This window comes from Scardinius erythrophthalmus, assembly GCF_964197995.2.
Source record: "Scardinius erythrophthalmus genome assembly, chromosome: 5".
Classification (NCBI taxonomy): Eukaryota; Metazoa; Chordata; class Actinopteri; order Cypriniformes; family Leuciscidae; genus Scardinius; species Scardinius erythrophthalmus.
This window is the reverse complement of record NC_138225.1, coordinates 41,711,407-41,730,648: the sequence shown is the minus strand read 5'-3', so window position 1 is coordinate 41,730,648 and position 19,242 is coordinate 41,711,407. Positions and strand designations below refer to the sequence as shown.

Here is a 19,242-nt window from a genome sequence, read left to right as displayed (position 1 = left end):
TAGATTGCTACAGTGTCAACTTCAATTTTATTTTCATGAAGATGTTTCATAAAAATAAATTTTTAATAACTTTACAAAACTTTAAAGCTATTTATAACATTTTTTTTTCATTATGCCAATAATTAATTCTACATTTACAATAAACTGCCAGGTGTCAGCTTTCAAATGAGATCATACTTGTGCTTTTAGTAGAAAGGGTTCATGAACTGTATCTGTTTCAGTTTGGGTATGTCATTTCTGGGGATTTTTCAAAAGTGGGGTTGCAGCTTAACAGGTTAAGATGCATACGGAAATGCAGGGTCTCATTTCATTCGGACTGAATGCAATGATTGAAAGAAAATGTTATGGTACTAGCTTCCACACACGATATATTTATAAAAATACATTTACCGTTTCACATAGTGATTGCTATCGGATATGTGGAGATTATCAAGGCATTATAAAAAAAAAAAAAAAAAAAAAAAAAGTTTCTGTAGAGAATCACCCATTGCACCTAAGTGTCCACAAACTTTAGGGTGCACTATAGCTTGTTAAAAAATTTAGACTTAAAGGGTGTTTATAATGGGGAATTGATGATGGGGAGGGTGAACGAAGGGGGGTTTCACGCTCCTGCTAAACGTCATAACGCCGCGTTGGCTTTCCCTCCCCCAACCGCACTGTAAGCATTCGCTGGAAAAGTTTGGGAACACCATGCATGTATGAATACCTGGGGAATTTAACAACAACAAAAGGAGGACAACAGGAATACGGTTTATAACCTTTACCTGTGACATCTAAAAATGATCACGAGGGAAACAGAAAGATCGTTTGTACCTTAAAATTGAAATGGTTCCCAGCTAATCCGCCTGGAAAGTTGGTTTTGTCCGAACGAAGGAGAAAAAACTACCGAGGAAATGGCGGAAACTAAAATAATATATCATATAGACGAGGAGGAGACGCCGTACCTGGTGAAGATTCCAATCTCTTCGGAAGAAATCTCACTGTTGGACTTTAAACAAGTCCTCAATAAACCTAACTATAAGTTCTTCTTCAAGTCCATGGATCAGGACTTTGGGTGAGTCGTGAACGTGAACGCGCATCCTCTTTTCAAGAGGCAATTGTATCAGATGGTAATTCCTAAGTATTTTGACAACAAACAACATTTACTATTGTTTGCACTATTACTTTACCTTCTTCTGTACTGAATTATTACTATTTTAACTAATCATTGTATTTACATGGTTCTCAAATATACTTAATATAATACAGTGTTAGTAGCATGGTACATATACAAAAATATTTCAATACTATGATATCACCATGTCTCATCTTTGTTAATATGGTTCAATGTGCAAACAACATGCATGGAATTATACTAAAGTGTAACATGGTTTTTGGACAACCATGATACATGAATTGGAGTACAATGGTATGCCATAGTCTCATGACATTACCATGTCATACCATCACTGCTCCATGGTATAGCCATAGTAGTTTTCTGAGGATGATTTATCAAAAAACAAAACAAAACAAAACAAAAAAACATGGCATTCATTTCATGGTATCACAATACAATGTCCGAAAACCCATTTAATCACTTTTTTTAATCACATTTTTTCTTTTATCACATTAATCACACATGACACCCATACAGAATGAGTGCTGAGATTTAATTTCACCGCAATTTCTGCTAGTTTGGCAACTAAATGTTTAGGCCATTTCATTTTTTTAAGGTAATCTCAAAGGTAAAAACTAAGTCTCTAAGAGTATAACTAAGGTGTGCATGTCTGTAGTAGAAAAATCCCCTAAGTGGTTAAAGCGTAGTGTAAAGTGTAGTTAGGACTTGGGTAGGGGAATGTCACTTTAGAGCAGCTGTTGATTAGATCAGCACACACTGCTAATGTCTCAATCAGTTTGATCTACACAAACAAAGCCTACAATGGTTATCGATATTTATTGACACGCACACATTTATATTTACATGAGAGAGAGAGAACTATGGTATCTGATGCTGTCCCTATATGTACCTCAGTCTATTGTTAATGAGTAAATAGAAGACCAACATCCTTATAAGTCCTGTCTGTGAAATCCTGTATTTGTATCTGTCTTTTGTGTTAGAAAGTCTTGTGCCAAACTAGCTGTCTCCTCTCAGAAGCTGTGTATCTAAATGCCCACCTCTCATACAAACCTGGGAGCATGTGTTCCCTGTCCCTAACAGAGTAATCTGATTAATTCATAAAAGCTTTGATTTTTCCCTGCTTTCTCTTTTATGGTTGCTGTAATGTGCAAAGTGCTGACAGTCATTAGTAAGGCCCTTTATACACTATTTGTATAGTTCACTGTTCTTCTCCAGTGTATGACCTCTGTCTGACCTTGCTGTGCTCACTTTAGATACTTACTCTTGCCTTGTTTACCCCTTACAGGACAACGGGCAATGTTTAGGAGCTCACTTACTGCACAGAAGTTTCTAGATGTGAATAAAGAGTGAATGTTCAATTACATTAAGTTTTATTTGTGTACTTTACATTTGTGTGGTCCGTGTCCTTAAAATTAAAACGGTGAAATGCTGGTTGATTTTCCTCTCTGATGTATCTGTCTGAAACTAATTTTAGGCATACAATAAAGTAAAAGCCATAACCCACCAAACCGACATTAAAGACTGTGTGCAGCACTTGCTTACCATTTTGTATAATGATCATGTTGATTACTGTTGATAAATGTTTCTCCAGGACTACGTTTTATTGCTTCAAATAACAAAAGACATTACAAAACTTGTTCCGTACCTCAAATATTTGTGGAATTTATGATTCAGTATTAAAAGGCATCTTGATCTAGATCTTGAAAGAAAAGAACAGCTGTAGTAATATCAGAAATTGTCTTATTATAGGGAGATGAGAGAGTCTGTATCTTCTTACCACTGGAGAAAGCATAACAGCTAACTTGGATCATCATGTGAGGCACCATATTGGGAGTGATGTCAGTGTCCACCGTTCAAAGTTTTAGGACAGTCAGTTACAGATTATGTTAATCAGTTTCTTGTGGATTAGCGTGTTGGTCTCAGTATATGTTCTATATTTGGTGTTAAATGGCTAGTAAACGTATAGTAGGACTGCATTGTTTGTGGAATGTGCTTTACTGTGGAAAAAAAAGTGTGAATATCTATTACTGCAAATTACTAGTCACTGCAGGGTGTAAAAAACTACATTTAAGATTACAGTAAAAACTTAATTGTAATTTAATATATATTTAATTCATTAATTAATGTTTTTTTTTTCATTCATTAAAAAGCGTTTATATCATCATCAACATTAGGCAAACCGCAGTCATAAATCATTACAATACAAGACTAACCTGGCAGCTATAGAAAGAACACTTCATTTTTTATTTTCATTAACAACATGCAATATAAAACAACAACAAACTTTTTTAAAAATTATTATCATTTACTTTTTTATTTTATTTGTTATATTTATTTTTATGTATGTTTGTGTTTGTATTCATGTACATCCCTTAAAGACTTCTTTGACTTCTTTGATGTCGATTGTTATGTATTTGGTAATGTATCCTTTTTTTTCTTCAAAGTTTGATACATGAACAGACTTCCAAGTCAAGGATAACAAATAAGGGATTCAGGTGGAGGTTTCATGTAAACACTTGTATGTTTGACTTGTGATGTGGTTCCTTTCGTTCTTTTCTATTTATTTGTTTTGAATAATCCCTGTAATACCAATTATAATAATAATAATAATAATAATAAAAATAACATACAATTAAATTGTTTATTTTTCTCTTTATTCATTAAAATGCATAATATCAGCATCATATGCATACCTGTAGTTATAATAGTCATTACAATTTAAGTCTTATCATAACTGGTAAAACCTAAAAGGCCAAAGAAACAAATCTGTATGTTTGACTTTTTTTAGACAATATACAATACCATCAATATTAATATTAATTACTATGATGAGTCCTACCTGTCGTGACATTCCCCTCTCTGCCTTCTCTTATAAAATAGCATTTTTATCATAGTAAAATCTACATATCATTCCCAACAAAAAGATTGGTTAGCGTAAAACATGTTGAAGATTAGTGGACAGGCTGCCTGCCAAAAGCTATTTCCTCACAAAAGCCGTTTATTCAGCGTAGTGATGCCTTTTCTCCATTGACATCATTTAAAAAAAACAGCCTCTGGTCTCCTTTCCTGCAGTTGTTAGCATTAGCAGTTACTCTTTTTTGGCCAAAGGTTGCAGCATTGTCTTCTAGTGGCTTTGGTAATATTACAGTTGTTTGTTTGTTGTAATTTTTATTATTAATAAATCTAATTTAAACAGTGTATTTTAAAGGTCCCATGACATGAAATTTCCATTTTCTGAGTTTTTTTAACATTAATATGAGTTCCCCTAGCCTGTATATGGTCCCAAAGTTTCTAGAAATTTTAATCGGTGTAAATCGAGCTTTTGCTATTTTTCTCTGCCTTTGAGAAAATGGAAGCTCAACCGGGCTGATCTTGAATATGACCAGAGAATGTCTAATAAGGGGAGAAGTGCCACTCAATAAACTTCCGGTTGCAGTTCCACTCTTGTTCCATATGAGGGTGCTCACAGGACGAGTGCAGAATGAATGGAGGTCTATGGAGCTATAACGCTCAAAATCCACTTTTCTTAGGATATCATTTTTTGTCTAGTAATTTGAATGTTGTTTTCGAAAGGGGATGCAAAGAAATTACACATTGCTTGGTGTTAGATTTTTTAGAGTCACTTATTTGCTTTAAAAAGTCTTTCAAAATGTCAATGACGTCAGAATGCTGACGTCATTAGCAGAATGCTAGCGTGTTATGGGCAACAACAACTCAACCTGTAAGAAATCGAAAATAAATAAGTACTCGTTCACTCAACTTTCGATCTATAACCCATTTTGAACTTGCAAAACCTACAATCAAATCTGAGATTTCTCAACGGCGATCGGGTGAAAGAGACAAATTTAGCCATCTAGCCCCATAGACTCCCATTCATTTTGCACTCATGGCGAGTGCCCCCAGTGGAACTCTTATTGGAACTACAACCAATAGGACTTAATAGGGCGTTGGAGTGAACAGGCTTTCCGTAGACTGGCTTTGATATGACGTTATAAGGAGAAATGTTACCTCCCCTTTCTCTGCTTTGCCCGCCCAGAGAATATTTCTCGCCCATGAGAAAATGAGCTAGGAAGTAGAACGATACTAGGTTACTTGCGTAACCACGGTTCTCTCTAGAAGAGGGAACGAGTATTTGCGTAAGCTAGCTTACGCTACGGGTAAAGTCAAAGTCACAGCCCGCCATAAGGGGCGGCGTCAGAGCGTATATAAGGAGGGCTCGGAGGCTGAAATCTCTGGTTTCTGTCGAATGAAGCGACATTAGCTCGAGGCGTGAGCACGGCAGGGAACGCAAATACTCGTTCCCTCTTCTAGAGAGAACCGTGGTTACGCAAGTAACCTAGTATCGTTCTCTTACGAGAGGTTCTCTCGTATTAGCGTAAGCTAGCTTACGCTACGGGAACCCTATTGTCAACGCCGTGCGCGCCTTACATCCACATAACATTCCCGGAGCGCGGGAAGCATAAGTGGAAAAAACGGGTGGCCAGCGGGGCGGGCCAGCACACGTTCAGAAGCACTGATAGGGAAGAAAGAACGGCGCAGCCGGTCTAATATATATCTGACACTCCTCAGTGCAGCTCAACCAGGAGAGCTAAATCGAGTGGCTAGCCTGTGCACACATGAACAGGGCATATACTCGACTAGACTGACAAAAGTTTAGCCTGCAAGGCGGGAACTTCCAGGTTATAGAACCTAACAAATGTAGAGGGGGAGGCCCAGCCTGCCGCCATACAAATGTCCTGAATGGAAATTCCTCTGGACCATGCCCACGACGAGGCCATGCCTCTGGTGGAATGAGCCCGTATGCCCAAGGGGCATTGCAGGTCTTTGGACGCATAGGCAGTAGCAATAGCGTCGACTATCCATCTGGATAACGTCTGTTTCGAGGCGGCGGAACCCTTGGTGCGCCCTCCGAACGAAACAAGAGCTGCTCCGAAAGCCTGAAGGCGGCGGAGCGTGTGACGTAATGCCTTAGAACAGGGCAAAGAAGACTGCTGTCATCCCCACTGCCTGACGGCAGGGCAGACAGGGAAATAATTTGAGCTCTAAACGGAGTACCCAACACTTTGGGGACATAACCGTGCTTTGGTTTGAGAATGAGTCATTAGGACCAAACTCAAGACACGTAGCGCTCACTGACAGCGCGTGTAAGTCCCCCACGCGTTTCACTGAAGCCAGGGCTAACAGAAAAACGGTTTTGAACGTCAGGTATTTCAACTCCGCCGAGTCTAGGGGTTCGAAGGGATGAGCTTTCAGGGCCTCTAGGACCAAAGACAAATCCCAAATGGGCACTGATGGCGGCCGTGGAGGATTCATCCTCCTGGCCCCTCGTAGGAAGCGGGTAATGAGCTCATTTCTTCCCAGTGCGCGGCCGCGCGCCAAGTCGGCGAGCGCAGCAACATAAACCTTGAGCGTGGAAGGGGACCTGCCCGCGTCAAGAAGCTCTTGGAGGAAGTTCAAGACCTGTGGAACTCCACAAGATTGAGCATTCAAGCCCTTACCCGTACACCATTCGTTAAACACAGACCATTTAGACTGTAGCGTTTATACGCCCACGTATAAATATAATTAATTATTATTCATAACGAATTATGATCAATAATTAATAATTTAATTATTTTCAAAATTTACTGTAACAGAATCAATAATATGATCATTTATCAGTTCATCCAATGAACAGAAGGCATAGACAATTATTAACTCTAGGAAATATAATATCTTCCTGGCCAAGAAAGAATAACCCCCTAACAGTAAATTAAGAAATAGGGTAAAAGCATAGGTAACTTTTGATCGAAGTTCAAGACAATAAATCTGATAAGCACATACACAAGCAATATCTTTTCAAATACAAACCATACTTTATTGATTATATACTAACTCATAACTAACACAAACAAGACTCTATTGATTATCCTAACAACTAACACAAACACACGCGCACGCATACACACACATTCATACAGGTTGCAGAAAGGAAGAGAGTAATAAAGAAAGAAATACAAACAGAAGAATGAGTTTGGGAAGAATGGGTTTAAGGGTAAGAGGAAGGAAATTCCGAATTTCTATATGCACTTGTAAGACATGACCTGAACGAACCATCAATCATTAATTTAACCCTTCTATCGTTTCTTAGACAGGTTATTACATTTATCAAAACACCAGTTAAGATTTTAGTCTGGAGGTAGTCTACTTGCGTCTTTGCTTTTGCGTTCCTTTTGGGAATTCCTTTGGTCAGCGTCAGGGTTCGTTCGTTGGTTATAGTCTCCTCGTGCATGGATAGATGGGGCGAGGACCAGTCACGTGTGGCTGGCGGTCGCGGATGGTTGATGCGTCTTTGAAGTTGAAAGCGTGCGTTGCAGCCGTGAATCGTGGAACGAAACTTTGCAGCAAAACTTAACTTAAAACCGAGACTTTCAATCGGAAAAGAAGAATAACACAAAAGAAAGAAAGAAAATAAGATACGGAAAGGAGCTAGATGACTGGAAATTGAATCAAACCCATATCTGATATTAATTTGGGTTGATCTGCTCGTCTGTTAACGTTACATGGTTACTAAAACCATCGTCTGCCGTCTCCGTCTTTGTTCTGCACTCGTTGAGAGCTCTTCTGTATCAGAACATTTTGAACGAACTAACTTTTGGACTCCCGAGAGCGAACTTGGAGAGAGAGCCTAGAGAGTTTTTGGGTCTAAGGTTTTTAACTAAAATTTGTCCTCCCCTTCTGAAGAGAGCGGACCAATTAGACACTGTTCTTTGTTTTCAAAGTCATAAATCATGTATTCCCTGAGGGGTTTTTCTAATGAACCTAAAAGACCAGATGCAGTTTAGGCATGATTTCGAATTATCAGAATATGAACATTTTTAAACAGATTTAATTCCCGTCATCTTGCTATTTGTGTTCGTAAGATAGCATTGATATGAAACAGTACACACTTCACACATTCACACGTCTAATAATTATAATTATAACAATTACATGAATTATATGGGATCAAAGCATATTAAACGGACACATATATATCGTAGAAACACATAGAATGATGTATGATGTTTTTAAGTCCGTTGAAAATTGTTCTTGAATGAGTTTTATGGATCTTGATAGGTAAAGTCTTTTTGGTGTGCAAAGTTTAGACATTCCAATCTGAGGTCATGGATAGTTCTTGCTGAAGAGAGGTTTTGTTCATCTCTCATGGGACCAAGATGGGGTCCGTTGGCCGCAGGGGTCAGCAGTACCATTTTCTGAACTGATCCGTCTTGCAAAACTATCAAACGTTGACCAGTTTTTCCTTAAGTTAACCAATAAAAATGTCTTTGGTAAGCAGACTTTCTGGAGACTGGATGATTTATGGCTCTGGTTCGTGAGGACTCTTGTGAGACCTTGGTCTCTGTCTTTCTCTTAACCAATCAGTAATTTCGGCAACAAAGATAGTATTGACCAGTTATTTCGTTAGTGCTGGGGGTCAGTTTTAAACAGCCCGACTGGTTGGCGCCTGGCCCCGATGACAAGATGGATGAGGATCATGAGACGTTCTGAACAAGTCTCCCCCCCCCCCCCATTCATCGAGAAGCAGAGAATTTGAATTAATATTCAAAAAGAAGATGAGTCGGTGGTTGGTTCCTTCTCATTGTTGTTACATATCCCCCCTTCGGTCACTGATGGGTTGAGTAGAAGGCATCGGTGAACGCTGGAGAAATGAGTAGAGGAAGCAAACACAAACAGCAAACAACAAGACAACACCTCCATGACTGGTCACTTTACTGGTGCAGGGCATTAGATTACCTAGGCATAAACAGGTTCACTCTCTCAATATAGTTAATCACGTTGAATAAAGTTTAGTTCAATTTTAGGACGTTATCCTAATTTATTTTGGGATGGTGATTAATCAATTTTGTGACTAAATTTGATTTGTTTGTTTTCTTCTCTTCTAAATCGTTCTAGGCTTGGACCAATTTACCTTTCAATTTGTGATACGAATGATGCAGGGAGTTCTCTGGCTCACATTCGTTTTAAGGTGACTTACAAATATTAGGCGTGGTGTGTCAATCCTATTATTGTGACCTTGACCCTTATGGGGTGGACAGGCCTTTTACCTAATAAAAGAAGGAAAGGAAGGAAGGAAGAGGTAAAACAAAACAAAGCAGTTGAGTGTTCCTCCGGATATGACTTGTAACTACTGTTGCACAGCTAAGGTGTCAGGGATCATGATGTAATGAGAGGTGTTCTCAGGTGTACTTGTTGGATGGATAGTTACCATGTTTCCTATGGTAAGTGTAGCTAAGTTGTTAAGCTAGTTTCTGAAGTTAGTTTCTATCTGTGGGGGCAAACATGTTTGTTGCATGTTTTGCATGGCAGAGGTGGTTAACTTCTGTATGTTAGTGAGTATGTTAGGGGTGTTGTGTAGTACATGTATGTATGTATGCATGTATGTATGTATGTATGTATGGTCAGATCTGTTTCAGTCTGTTTCGCTCCCCCCTTTGCTTGATGGCTGAGCTTTGATGAGCTTGCTGCCTCTTTGCCTTAGAAAAGGGATCTTCTGTGATCTGCTGGGGTCAAACCAGTAAGGCAGGAAGTTCTCTGGCAGACATTGGGAGGCAGTTTGGCATGGCTGCGTGAAGCTGTGGTGCAAAACTTTGTCTCCGTTGTTGCATTCCTCCGATGATGCCTTCTGGTTGTAACAGACTTTCTGACCTTTGGTGCTTACTGTTGTTGCTGTAGCACACACATGGTTCTTGGGTTTGGAGCTCGTTTGGTGGTTTCTTTAAGAGTGATGGGTAGCCAGGATGGTGTTTTCTGGTACCTCAGTGGTTGACTGTGAGAGACCACTTTGTTCTGTGTTGCTGTAGAACAAGTGGTTGTCATCTTCGTTATGAAGGTGTATCAGATGAATCGGTGGTCTCCCGTTCCATCCTGTTTTCTAGGAACACTTCCAGTCGCCTCATTAGTTGCTCCATGTCTTCTGTCTTGTTCTTGGGCATACTCAGTGCTGTGCTTAACTGAGTGGTGCCGAGGTGGGTTTCTTGAGAAGCGTGGCTGGTGCCATGACTTTTCCATGCGGTTGGTGTGGTAGCTGTCATCGGCATGGGAATCACGTTCTCTGTGCTTCTTACGAAGAACTGTGGTGTTGTCGTGCCACTGGTTGTCTTCCAGTGCAAGGCTTGTGTCTTGGCTGAAGGAGTTTGAAACTGTGGATGTTTTCAAACCTTTCTTTGAGGACGTCTTCTGCTTGATGTGGGCCTTGTGCGTCAGGTCACGTAGCTGCTGAATTGTCATTGTGTCTGCGCAGGCCTCGAGACCAAGATGATGACTTAATCCGGGGTGCAGGTTTCTCAGGAAGAGGTTTTTGAAGTTCACATCCTCTTCATGTTCAGGTGAGTTATGTGCACCAAAGAAGGCTTGTCGAAAACGGTGGTAGTAGGCTTGGGGAGTCTCGTGTCGACCTTGTTTGGTTTCCAGGGCGATTAACACACCATGTTCCGACTCTGGGCCTGTGAATTCTTTTATCAGTGTCTCACATAGTAGCTGGTAATTTGACTTGACATGAGCAGGTTGTCGGTCTAGGAAACTTCGTACCTCTGGACTGGATGTCGATCGGAGGAGGTAGAACCTGTCTCTGTCAGTCACATGTGGTCTCACCTCTAGGTTGAAGTTGATATCTCGGATGTGGGACTGGATGTCCGGGCATTCCGTGGAGTTTGGGTTGAACTGAGTGATATTCTTAACCATCTGGTTGAGATCTTTAAAGGTCATCCCCTGTGCAGCTTTGGAGTCTGCCTGGATGAGCTCTCGTTGCTTGTAGGCAGTGAACGGTTCTGTGGTGAAGGCCTGTGACGTTTTGGGTTGTGGCCATTCACTTCTTTCCCTGTATGCCAGTTCTTGGATGGAGGACTCTGTTCTGCTCAGCAGTGGTGATGCTGAGGGAGGTCTCTCCCTTCTTGGCTCTGGTTTCTGTTGGAAAATGTGCTGGAGTTCATCTCTGACCGCGTAGAGCTCGTCGTTGACGTCATCTCGCTGTTGGGTCAGATGGTTGATTTCAGCATTGCACCTTTCCAGGTGGTCTTTCAGAGCATTAATTTCAGAGTTCTTATCTTTAATGTCAGCTTTAGCTTTCTCTAGCTGATGTTCAGCAGACTGGAGTTGGTTTACCAGGTGTTTCTGGACAGTCTTTAATTCTTGTTTGTCACTTTCAGTGGCTGCAAGGGCTTCTTGGAGCTTGTCAACTTGGTTCTTTGTTTCTTGCTCCACTTTGTCAGGCACTTGAGCTTTCGCTTTGAGCTGGTCTGTGCAGCGTTGAGTGTGCATCAGCTCTCTCAGGAACTCAGTGGTCTGACGCTTGAAGTCGTCCTGGACTTTCACTTCCAGCTTGTCCATGCGGCTCTGGGCACGTGTCAGCTCCTCCTGAAGGTGGGTGATGTGCTTGTCGCTCAGTGTCAGCTGGGCTGTGAAGGCATTGCTTAGGGAACAGATGATCTTGGTTAGTTCCACTTGGTTGTGGTTCTGATTCTGGCTTGAATCATGTGTCAGGAATCTTCTCAGAATTATGATTATTATTAAAAATAATAACAGTTCAATTGTCTTTGGTGTGAGGCAGTCCGTAATGCCTCTGAGCCAGGCGTCCACGTCAGTGGGGTTTGTCGTCCACGGCATGTTGGCACGCTGGGGTGAAGAGACTGACACAGATCTGTGTGGGGTGTAAGCCTATGTGATTGAACAGCTAAGTGTCGTTTCAGTGACTGTACAACAATAGTGAAGTGTTGTAATGTCTAAGGGTTGGTCTCAGTGTAGACAGGTAGGTTAGTGATGTGGAAACTTTGTCACTCAACTAAGTGAGGGAAAGAGAGAAAAAGGTTAAAACAAATCTCAATTGCAATGTTTTTTTTTTTTTCAATGGGAGAAATATTTTTTTTATAAATATTTTCTATCAATGAAAAGCTGGTTTAAACTCGTGCTGTGAGGACTATGTCATTCACTGAGTAAGGGAAAAAAAGAGAGAGGTTAAAACTAATTTCAATAAAACAAGAAAGAAAATTCTTAAGTGGGAGAAATATTATTTTTCTCGTAAATGCTTCCTATAGGTGAGAATCTGTTTCCAGAAAGGTAAACAATATTATTGTTTATGTTTACAAGGAAAAATAATACAATAATAATGCTGATACCTTTTTCCGAGTTTTACAGGATTGACACCACACACCGTCAGTTGGACCGCTTACAGCTGGGATGCTATGAAGGCGACGGTTGCTCAACACTTGTCTCTGTTAATTGATCTTGGACAAGATGTTAAATTGTAAATTGTGTTTACAAAGACAGAGAGAGTATGGAGAACAAGAGAGGGTTTGATTACAAATCAAATACCTAATAATTGTTTTCTTTTGGAAAAATTATCTTTCTCTTTCTTTAGACTCGATTGATGGTTCTTCCAGATTTGTTTCCCACAAATGTGAAGGATGGGAACGCAGGACAAAACAGGAAGGATGTAGGAAGGAAAGGAGGGAAGGAGATTGGATCCACAAATGGCCCTGGAGCCTTTGTCAACCTACGAGTATAGAATTGATAGTTGCCAACAACTAAACATTCACAAATAAAACTTTGTAAGAGAGGTTTATCTCTGATTTATTTGAAACTTGTAGTGAGATGCCAATGTCTCCTATTGAGGCTCAGGTGTTTCACTCCCAAGCTAGGAATCAAAAGAGAAATTTAGAAATTATGAAAATTATTAAATTAGATTTATTAAAAATAAATCTAGAAATCATTAGAAATTACCTGTTTAGAAAAATAAAACTTCAATCTTGATTTAATATTTCCCTTTTTTAAATCAAATTAGAATTTGGCAATTAATAATCATAAACCAGTATTTTCTTTTCAAGTAAAATGCAGGTAAATGAAATTAATAATTGTGAACCGAAATTTCCTTTTCACAGAAAAATATGGGTAAAGTATGAGACAGGTAAAATAGGAAAGAAGAAAAACCCAACAGGTGTAACAGTCGAGGTGTTTAAATGGTTAAATCACTTTAACGTTGTTCAAACAGACACGGTATTTAACCACTGATGTTAATACTAATGACAAACGTAGATAATGCTTAAAGCTTTAGCATATAGGTTAGGCCTCAATGTAAACAACTACTTAGCTTAGCTTTAGCTTAGCTTAGCTTAGCCACAAATGGGTTTTGTTTCAGTTTGTTTACACTGTGGCGTTGGTCAGAGTTCGCCCGGAAGCGTTGGTTAAGACTTCCGTGTCACGATTGTAACTATGGCGACAAAACAAACTCTAGTGGGCAAAAAGTGAATTGCAGTTTGTAAACAGTAATGCATGTTACATGAAATGTCGGCGCATTTCAACAATGTTCAAAGAAATATGCACGTACAGTTGATAATATTATGTGAAATGACGGCGCATTTCAAACTGTACAAATGGGACACCACTCGTAGTTTTTACGACGTGGGGCTTCACTCAGTTTGTTAGGAGTGAGATTAACTTTAAAGGGCAGCTTTGTGCTGTAATAGATGGAACAATTATAGCGATCTCTGTGGATCGTCTCTGTGCAATGTTATCTGAGCACACAAAAACAACAGGGTTTTTTAACTGTTGGTTGAGTTTCAACGTCAAGCTTTACTTGAACACAACTTTAAATAATTCCTATTCAACTACACTCAGACATACGCAGTGTTTACACGAGAATTAATTGAACAGACACAGATAAGCTTATAGTTTATCACGGGAATTGCCGTGGGACACGCACGGACAACCTGATAAATAAAGACTATCTGTGAGGAGAATATTCGTCCCAGTGGAACACGCACTGAGTGACGATCAGATAAATAAGGACTAACGTTCACGTTAGACGAGGGACACGCTCGTCCGTCCTTTACATGGTTATTTTAATTACTGCAGTTTTAATTTCATTCAGCTCTCTGACTGATACAAACACACATAAGTTACAGCTTTGAAAGACGCTGGAACACGCAGACGTCAGTAAACTATAATCAAAGTATTTCAGAGATTGAGGGACACGCTCAATCCTTACCTTATCATTGTGTGAGATTTTATATCTTGGGTTATATTACTGCAGTTTAAAATAAAATAACACGGGAAGGGAGGCAGACTAGACTAGAGTAACAGCTCTCTCTGTGTATTCACATTCATTCAAACAGGGCGCGCGGCGCTCGCTGCATACGTCATACACACAGACTCGGAGGTTCGGATCTCTCATCCGCATGAAAATGAAAATATAAATTACTTCGTATATGCTTACAATTTAGGTTAAACTTCCCGCATTCTCTCCACCATAAATAATGTAGCGTTTATACGCCCACGTATAAATATAATTAATTATTATTCATAACGAATTATGATCAATAATTAATAATTTAATTATTTTCAAAATTTACTGTAACAGAATCAATAATATGATCATTTATCAGTTCATCCAATGAACAGAAGGCATAGACAATTATTAACTCTAGGAAATATAATATCTTCCTGGCCAAGAAAGAATAACCCCCTAACAGTAAATTAAGAAATAGGGTAAAAGCATAGGTAACTTTTGATCGAAGTTCAAGACAATAAATCTGATAAGCACATACACAAGCAATATCTTTTCAAATACAAACCATACTTTATTGATTATATACTAACTCATAACTAACACAAACAAGACTCTATTGATTATCCTAACAACTAACACAAACACACGCGCACGCATACACACACATTCATACAGGTTGCAGAAAGGAAGAGAGTAATAAAGAAAGAAATACAAACAGAAGAATGAGTTTGGGAAGAATGGGTTTAAGGGTAAGAGGAAGGAAATTCCGAATTTCTATATGCACTTGTAAGACATGACCTGAACGAACCATCAATCATTAATTTAACCCTTCTATCGTTTCTTAGACAGGTTATTACATTTATCAAAACACCAGTTAAGATTTTAGTCTGGAGGTAGTCTACTTGCGTCTTTGCTTTTGCGTTCCTTTTGGGAATTCCTTTGGTCAGCGTCAGGGTTCGTTCGTTGGTTATAGTCTCCTCGTGCCTGGATAGATGGGGCGAGGACCAGTCACGTGTGGCTGGCGGTCGCGGATGGTTGATGCGTCTTTGAAGTTGAAAGCGTGCGTTGCAGCCGTGAATCGTGGAACGAAACTTTGCAGCAAAACTTAACTTAAAACCGAGACTTTCAATCGGAAAAGAAGAATAACACAAAAGAAAGAAAGAAAATAAGATACGGAAAGGAGCTAGATGACTGGAAATTGAATCTAACCCATATCTGATATTAATTTGGGTTGATCTGCTCGTCTGTTAACGTTACATGGTTACTAAAACCATCGTCTGCCGTCTCCGTCTTTGTTCTGCACTCGTTGAGAGCTCTTCTGTATCAGAACATTTTGAACGAACTAACTTTTGGACTCCCGAGAGCGAACTTGGAGAGAGAGCCTAGAGAGTTTTTGGGTCTAAGGTTTTTAACTAAAATTTGTCCTCCCCTTCTGAAGAGAGCGGACCAATTAGACACTGTTCTTTGTTTTCAAAGTCATAAATCATGTATTCCCTGAGGGGTTTTTCTAATGAACCTAAAAGACCAGATGCAGTTTAGGCATGATTTCGAATTATCAGAATATGAACATTTTTAAACAGATTTAATTCCCGTCATCTTGCTATTTGTGTTCGTAAGATAGCATTGATATGAAACAGTACACACTTCACACATTCACATGTCTAATAATTATAATTATAACAATTACATGAATTATATGGGATCAAAGCATATTAAACGGACACATATATATCGTAGAAACACATAGAATGATGTATGATGTTTTTAAGTCCGTTGAAAATTGTTCTTGAATGAGTTTTATGGATCTTGATAGGTAAAGTCTTTTTGGTGTGCAAAGTTTAGACATTCCAATCTGAGGTCATGGATAGTTCTTGCTGAAGAGAGGTTTTGTTCATCTCTCATGGGACCAAGATGGGGTCCGTTGGCCGCAGGGGTCAGCAGTACCATTTTCTGAACTGATCCGTCTTGCAAAACTATCAAACGTTGACCAGTTTTTCCTTAAGTTAACCAATAAAAATGTCTTTGGTAAGCAGACTTTCTGGAGACTGGATGATTTATGGCTCTGGTTCGTGAGGACTCTTGTGAGACCTTGGTCTCTGTCTTTCTCTTAACCAATCAGTAATTTCGGCAACAAAGATAGTATTGACCAGTTATTTCGTTAGTGCTGGGGGTCAGTTTTAAACAGCCCGACTGGTTGGCGCCTGGCCCCGATGACAAGATGGATGAGGATCATGAGACGTTCTGAACAAGTCTCCCCCCCCCCCCCCATTCATCGAGAAGCAGAGAATTTGAATTAATATTCAAAAAGAAGATGAGTCGGTGGTTGGTTCCTTCTCATTGTTGTTACAAGACGCATAGAGCCGCCTCGTCGAGGGGGCTCTGGACTTCGCAATCGTGTTAACTACCCCTTCTGGCAGATCAACGAATATCCGTTGATTACCCACGCATGCAGAGACCAATGCTCTGGGTGGGGATGTAGAATTGAGCCCCGGGCTTGAGAGAGAAGGTCTCTCCTCATCGGGATCGGCCACGGGGCTGCATCTGACAGCGCCGTCAGCTCTGGGAACCAAAACTGGTTCTCCCAGCGCGGGGCTATGAGGAGCACCGCGGAGCGTGCCTCCCTGATCTTTGCTAACACTTGCGGCAGCATCGAGATCGGGGGAAACGCGTACAGCGGGCAGCTGGGCCATACTTGGGCCAGCGCGTCCTCGCTTTTTGAGAAGAACCTCTGGCACTGAGCATTCTCGCTCGTGGCAAAAAGGTCGACTTCTGCTTTGCCAAAGCGACGCCACAGCATTTGTACTGTCTGGCCGTGTAGAGCCCATTCCCCGGGGGGAACGTTGTCTCTGGACAGCTTGTCTGGTCCGTCGTTCAGGCGACCGGGCACGTGTGCGGCTCTCAGCGAGCGCAACGGTCCCTGCGCCCAGATCAGAAGACGCTCTGTCAGAGTGCACAGAGTTCTGGATCTGGTTCCTGACATGTTGTCCGTACGGACTAGCACGTGGTGCCCGTGCAGATACGGGAGAAAGTGTTTGAGCGCCTTCTCGACCGCTAGCATCTCCAAACAGTTTATGTGAAGGCTTTTCTCCTGGTCTGACCAGTGGCCGTAGACCGGTCTGCCCTCGTGAAGCGCTCCCCAACCCGTGTTGGATGCGTCTGTTGAGATCAGTTTGCGGTGAGAGATCGCTCCCAGCGTCACTCCCTGCTGGTACCAGTCGGCTGCCAGCCAGGGCTGCAGGGCTGAAACACAGCCCTGAGTCACTCTGATTCGGGCACAACCTGAAACCCACGCTCTGCGGGGCGCTCTCGCATTCAGCCGGCATAGAAGCGGGCGCATTCGTAGCAGACCCAGCTGCAGAACTGCTGCGGCTGACGCCATATGGCCCAACATCCTCTGAAACGTTCTCAGGGGGAAACACCTGTCTTTTTGAAAAGACGCGGCGAGGAGTTGAATACAGCGCGCGCGCTGTGTCGACAGCCTGGCCGTCATGGCCACCGAGTCCAGTTCTAATCCCAGAAAGGATATTGACTGGCTGGGGGATAGCGTGCTCTTGGCCCAGTTCACTGAAAGACCCAGGCTTTCTAAATGACTGAGAAGCGTCATCTTTTGGGAAGTGAGCTCTTCCTCTGACTGTGCTATAATGAGCCAATCGTCCAGATAGTTCAGAATTCGCATCCCCTGTGATCTCAGGGGAGCGAGCGCCGTATCCACGCACTTCGTAATGTACGGGGTGCCAGGGATAGACCGAACGGAAGGACGGTGTATTGATATACCTGGCCGTCGAAGGCGAATCTCAAGAATGGCCTGTGACGGGGTATAATCTGAATCTGAAAATATGCGTCTTTCAGATCGAGAGAGATAAACCAGTCCCTCGGGCGAATATGCACGAGAATTTGTCTGGTAGTGAGCATCTTGAACGGCCGGCTCATGAGAGCTTTGTTCAAACATCTCAGATCTAATATAGGTCTGAGCGCTCCGTCCTTCTTGGGAACGAGGAAATAACGGCTGTAAAAGCCTGCCTCGGTTAAAGAAGGGTGAACTTTCTCTATAGCCCCTTTCCGCAACAGATTCGCTATCTCTGCATGAAGCAGATGAGCTGCCTCTGCATTCACCTTCGTCTCGACGCGTGCTCGAAAGCGCGGAGGACGGCGGCGGAACTGAAGCGAGTAGCCCTGTATTATAGTGCTCAGTACCCAATTCGACACGCCCGGAATAGCTTTCCATGCATCCGCACTCATAGCTAGGGGTCGAATGGCCTCCGGGTCTCGCCCGCTGCCCTGCGCGGGGCAAGAGACCCGAAAGGGCGGCAGCGCGCTCTGGGGAGCGGGGGTTCGCTGATACTGACGACCGGCTGAGCGGTGCTCACTGACACGGTCTCTAGCACGGGGGTGTTTACAAGCGAGTGTGAGCGCTGAAAAGCGGGCACAGGACTCTTTATTAGCACACCGCCAAGGGCATGGGGCTTTATGAGATCTGAACCCCGAGTATGTGAGACAGAGCGGGCAGTGTGTAGGGGTGAACACTGGGGCGTGGGCACATTTCCTACATTTAACACTCGAGCGGCAGCCGCGCGCTTTATGTGAGTGTGCTCTGTGGGACAAACGGGGGTTATCGTGCTTGTGTGTAGACATGAACACGGGGACGTGGGCATATTTACTACACTCATAACACTGCCGGCATGGGCCGGATGACCAGACATTGAGCTCCTTTTACTGTTTGTGAGCTTTAGAGGATCTGCAACCTGGGGTAACTGAGTGGCAGAGCGAGCAGCGGGTAGGTGTGAGCACAGAGTTGTGGGCACATTTACTACACTTAGTACTCAAGCGGCGTGTGTCCACTTTATGAGAGTGCGCTCTGTTAGCGTTACCGGGGAGACTGTGTTTGTGTGTAGCGGTGAGCACGTGGGAGTGGGCACATTTTCTACACTTATAACACCATCGGCGTTATAGGAAACTGATAGCGAGCTCGGAGAAGCCAGCAGAAAAAAATATTTATCTGCCGCCAGAGCCGGATTCGAACACGGGTCTACCGTGCGGAAGCCTAATGTTCTGCCGCTGAGCCACAGGGGCACACATAAACTTT

General features: G+C 41.9%; 1 protein-coding gene across 1 annotated transcript in view; it reads left to right on the top strand.

The window, feature by feature from the left end:
* Positions 1 to 586: 586 nt before the first annotated feature.
* Positions 587 to 19,242, top strand: part of LOC308691630 (segment polarity protein dishevelled homolog DVL-2-like) — a 352,473-nt gene continuing 333,817 nt past the window's right edge. The window contains exon 1 of the mRNA XM_081367040.1: positions 587 to 1,054. Coding sequence (XP_081223166.1) covers positions 894 to 1,054 — 161 coding nt within the window. The 5' untranslated portion in view covers positions 587 to 893. The remainder of the gene's footprint in view (positions 1,055 to 19,242) is intronic.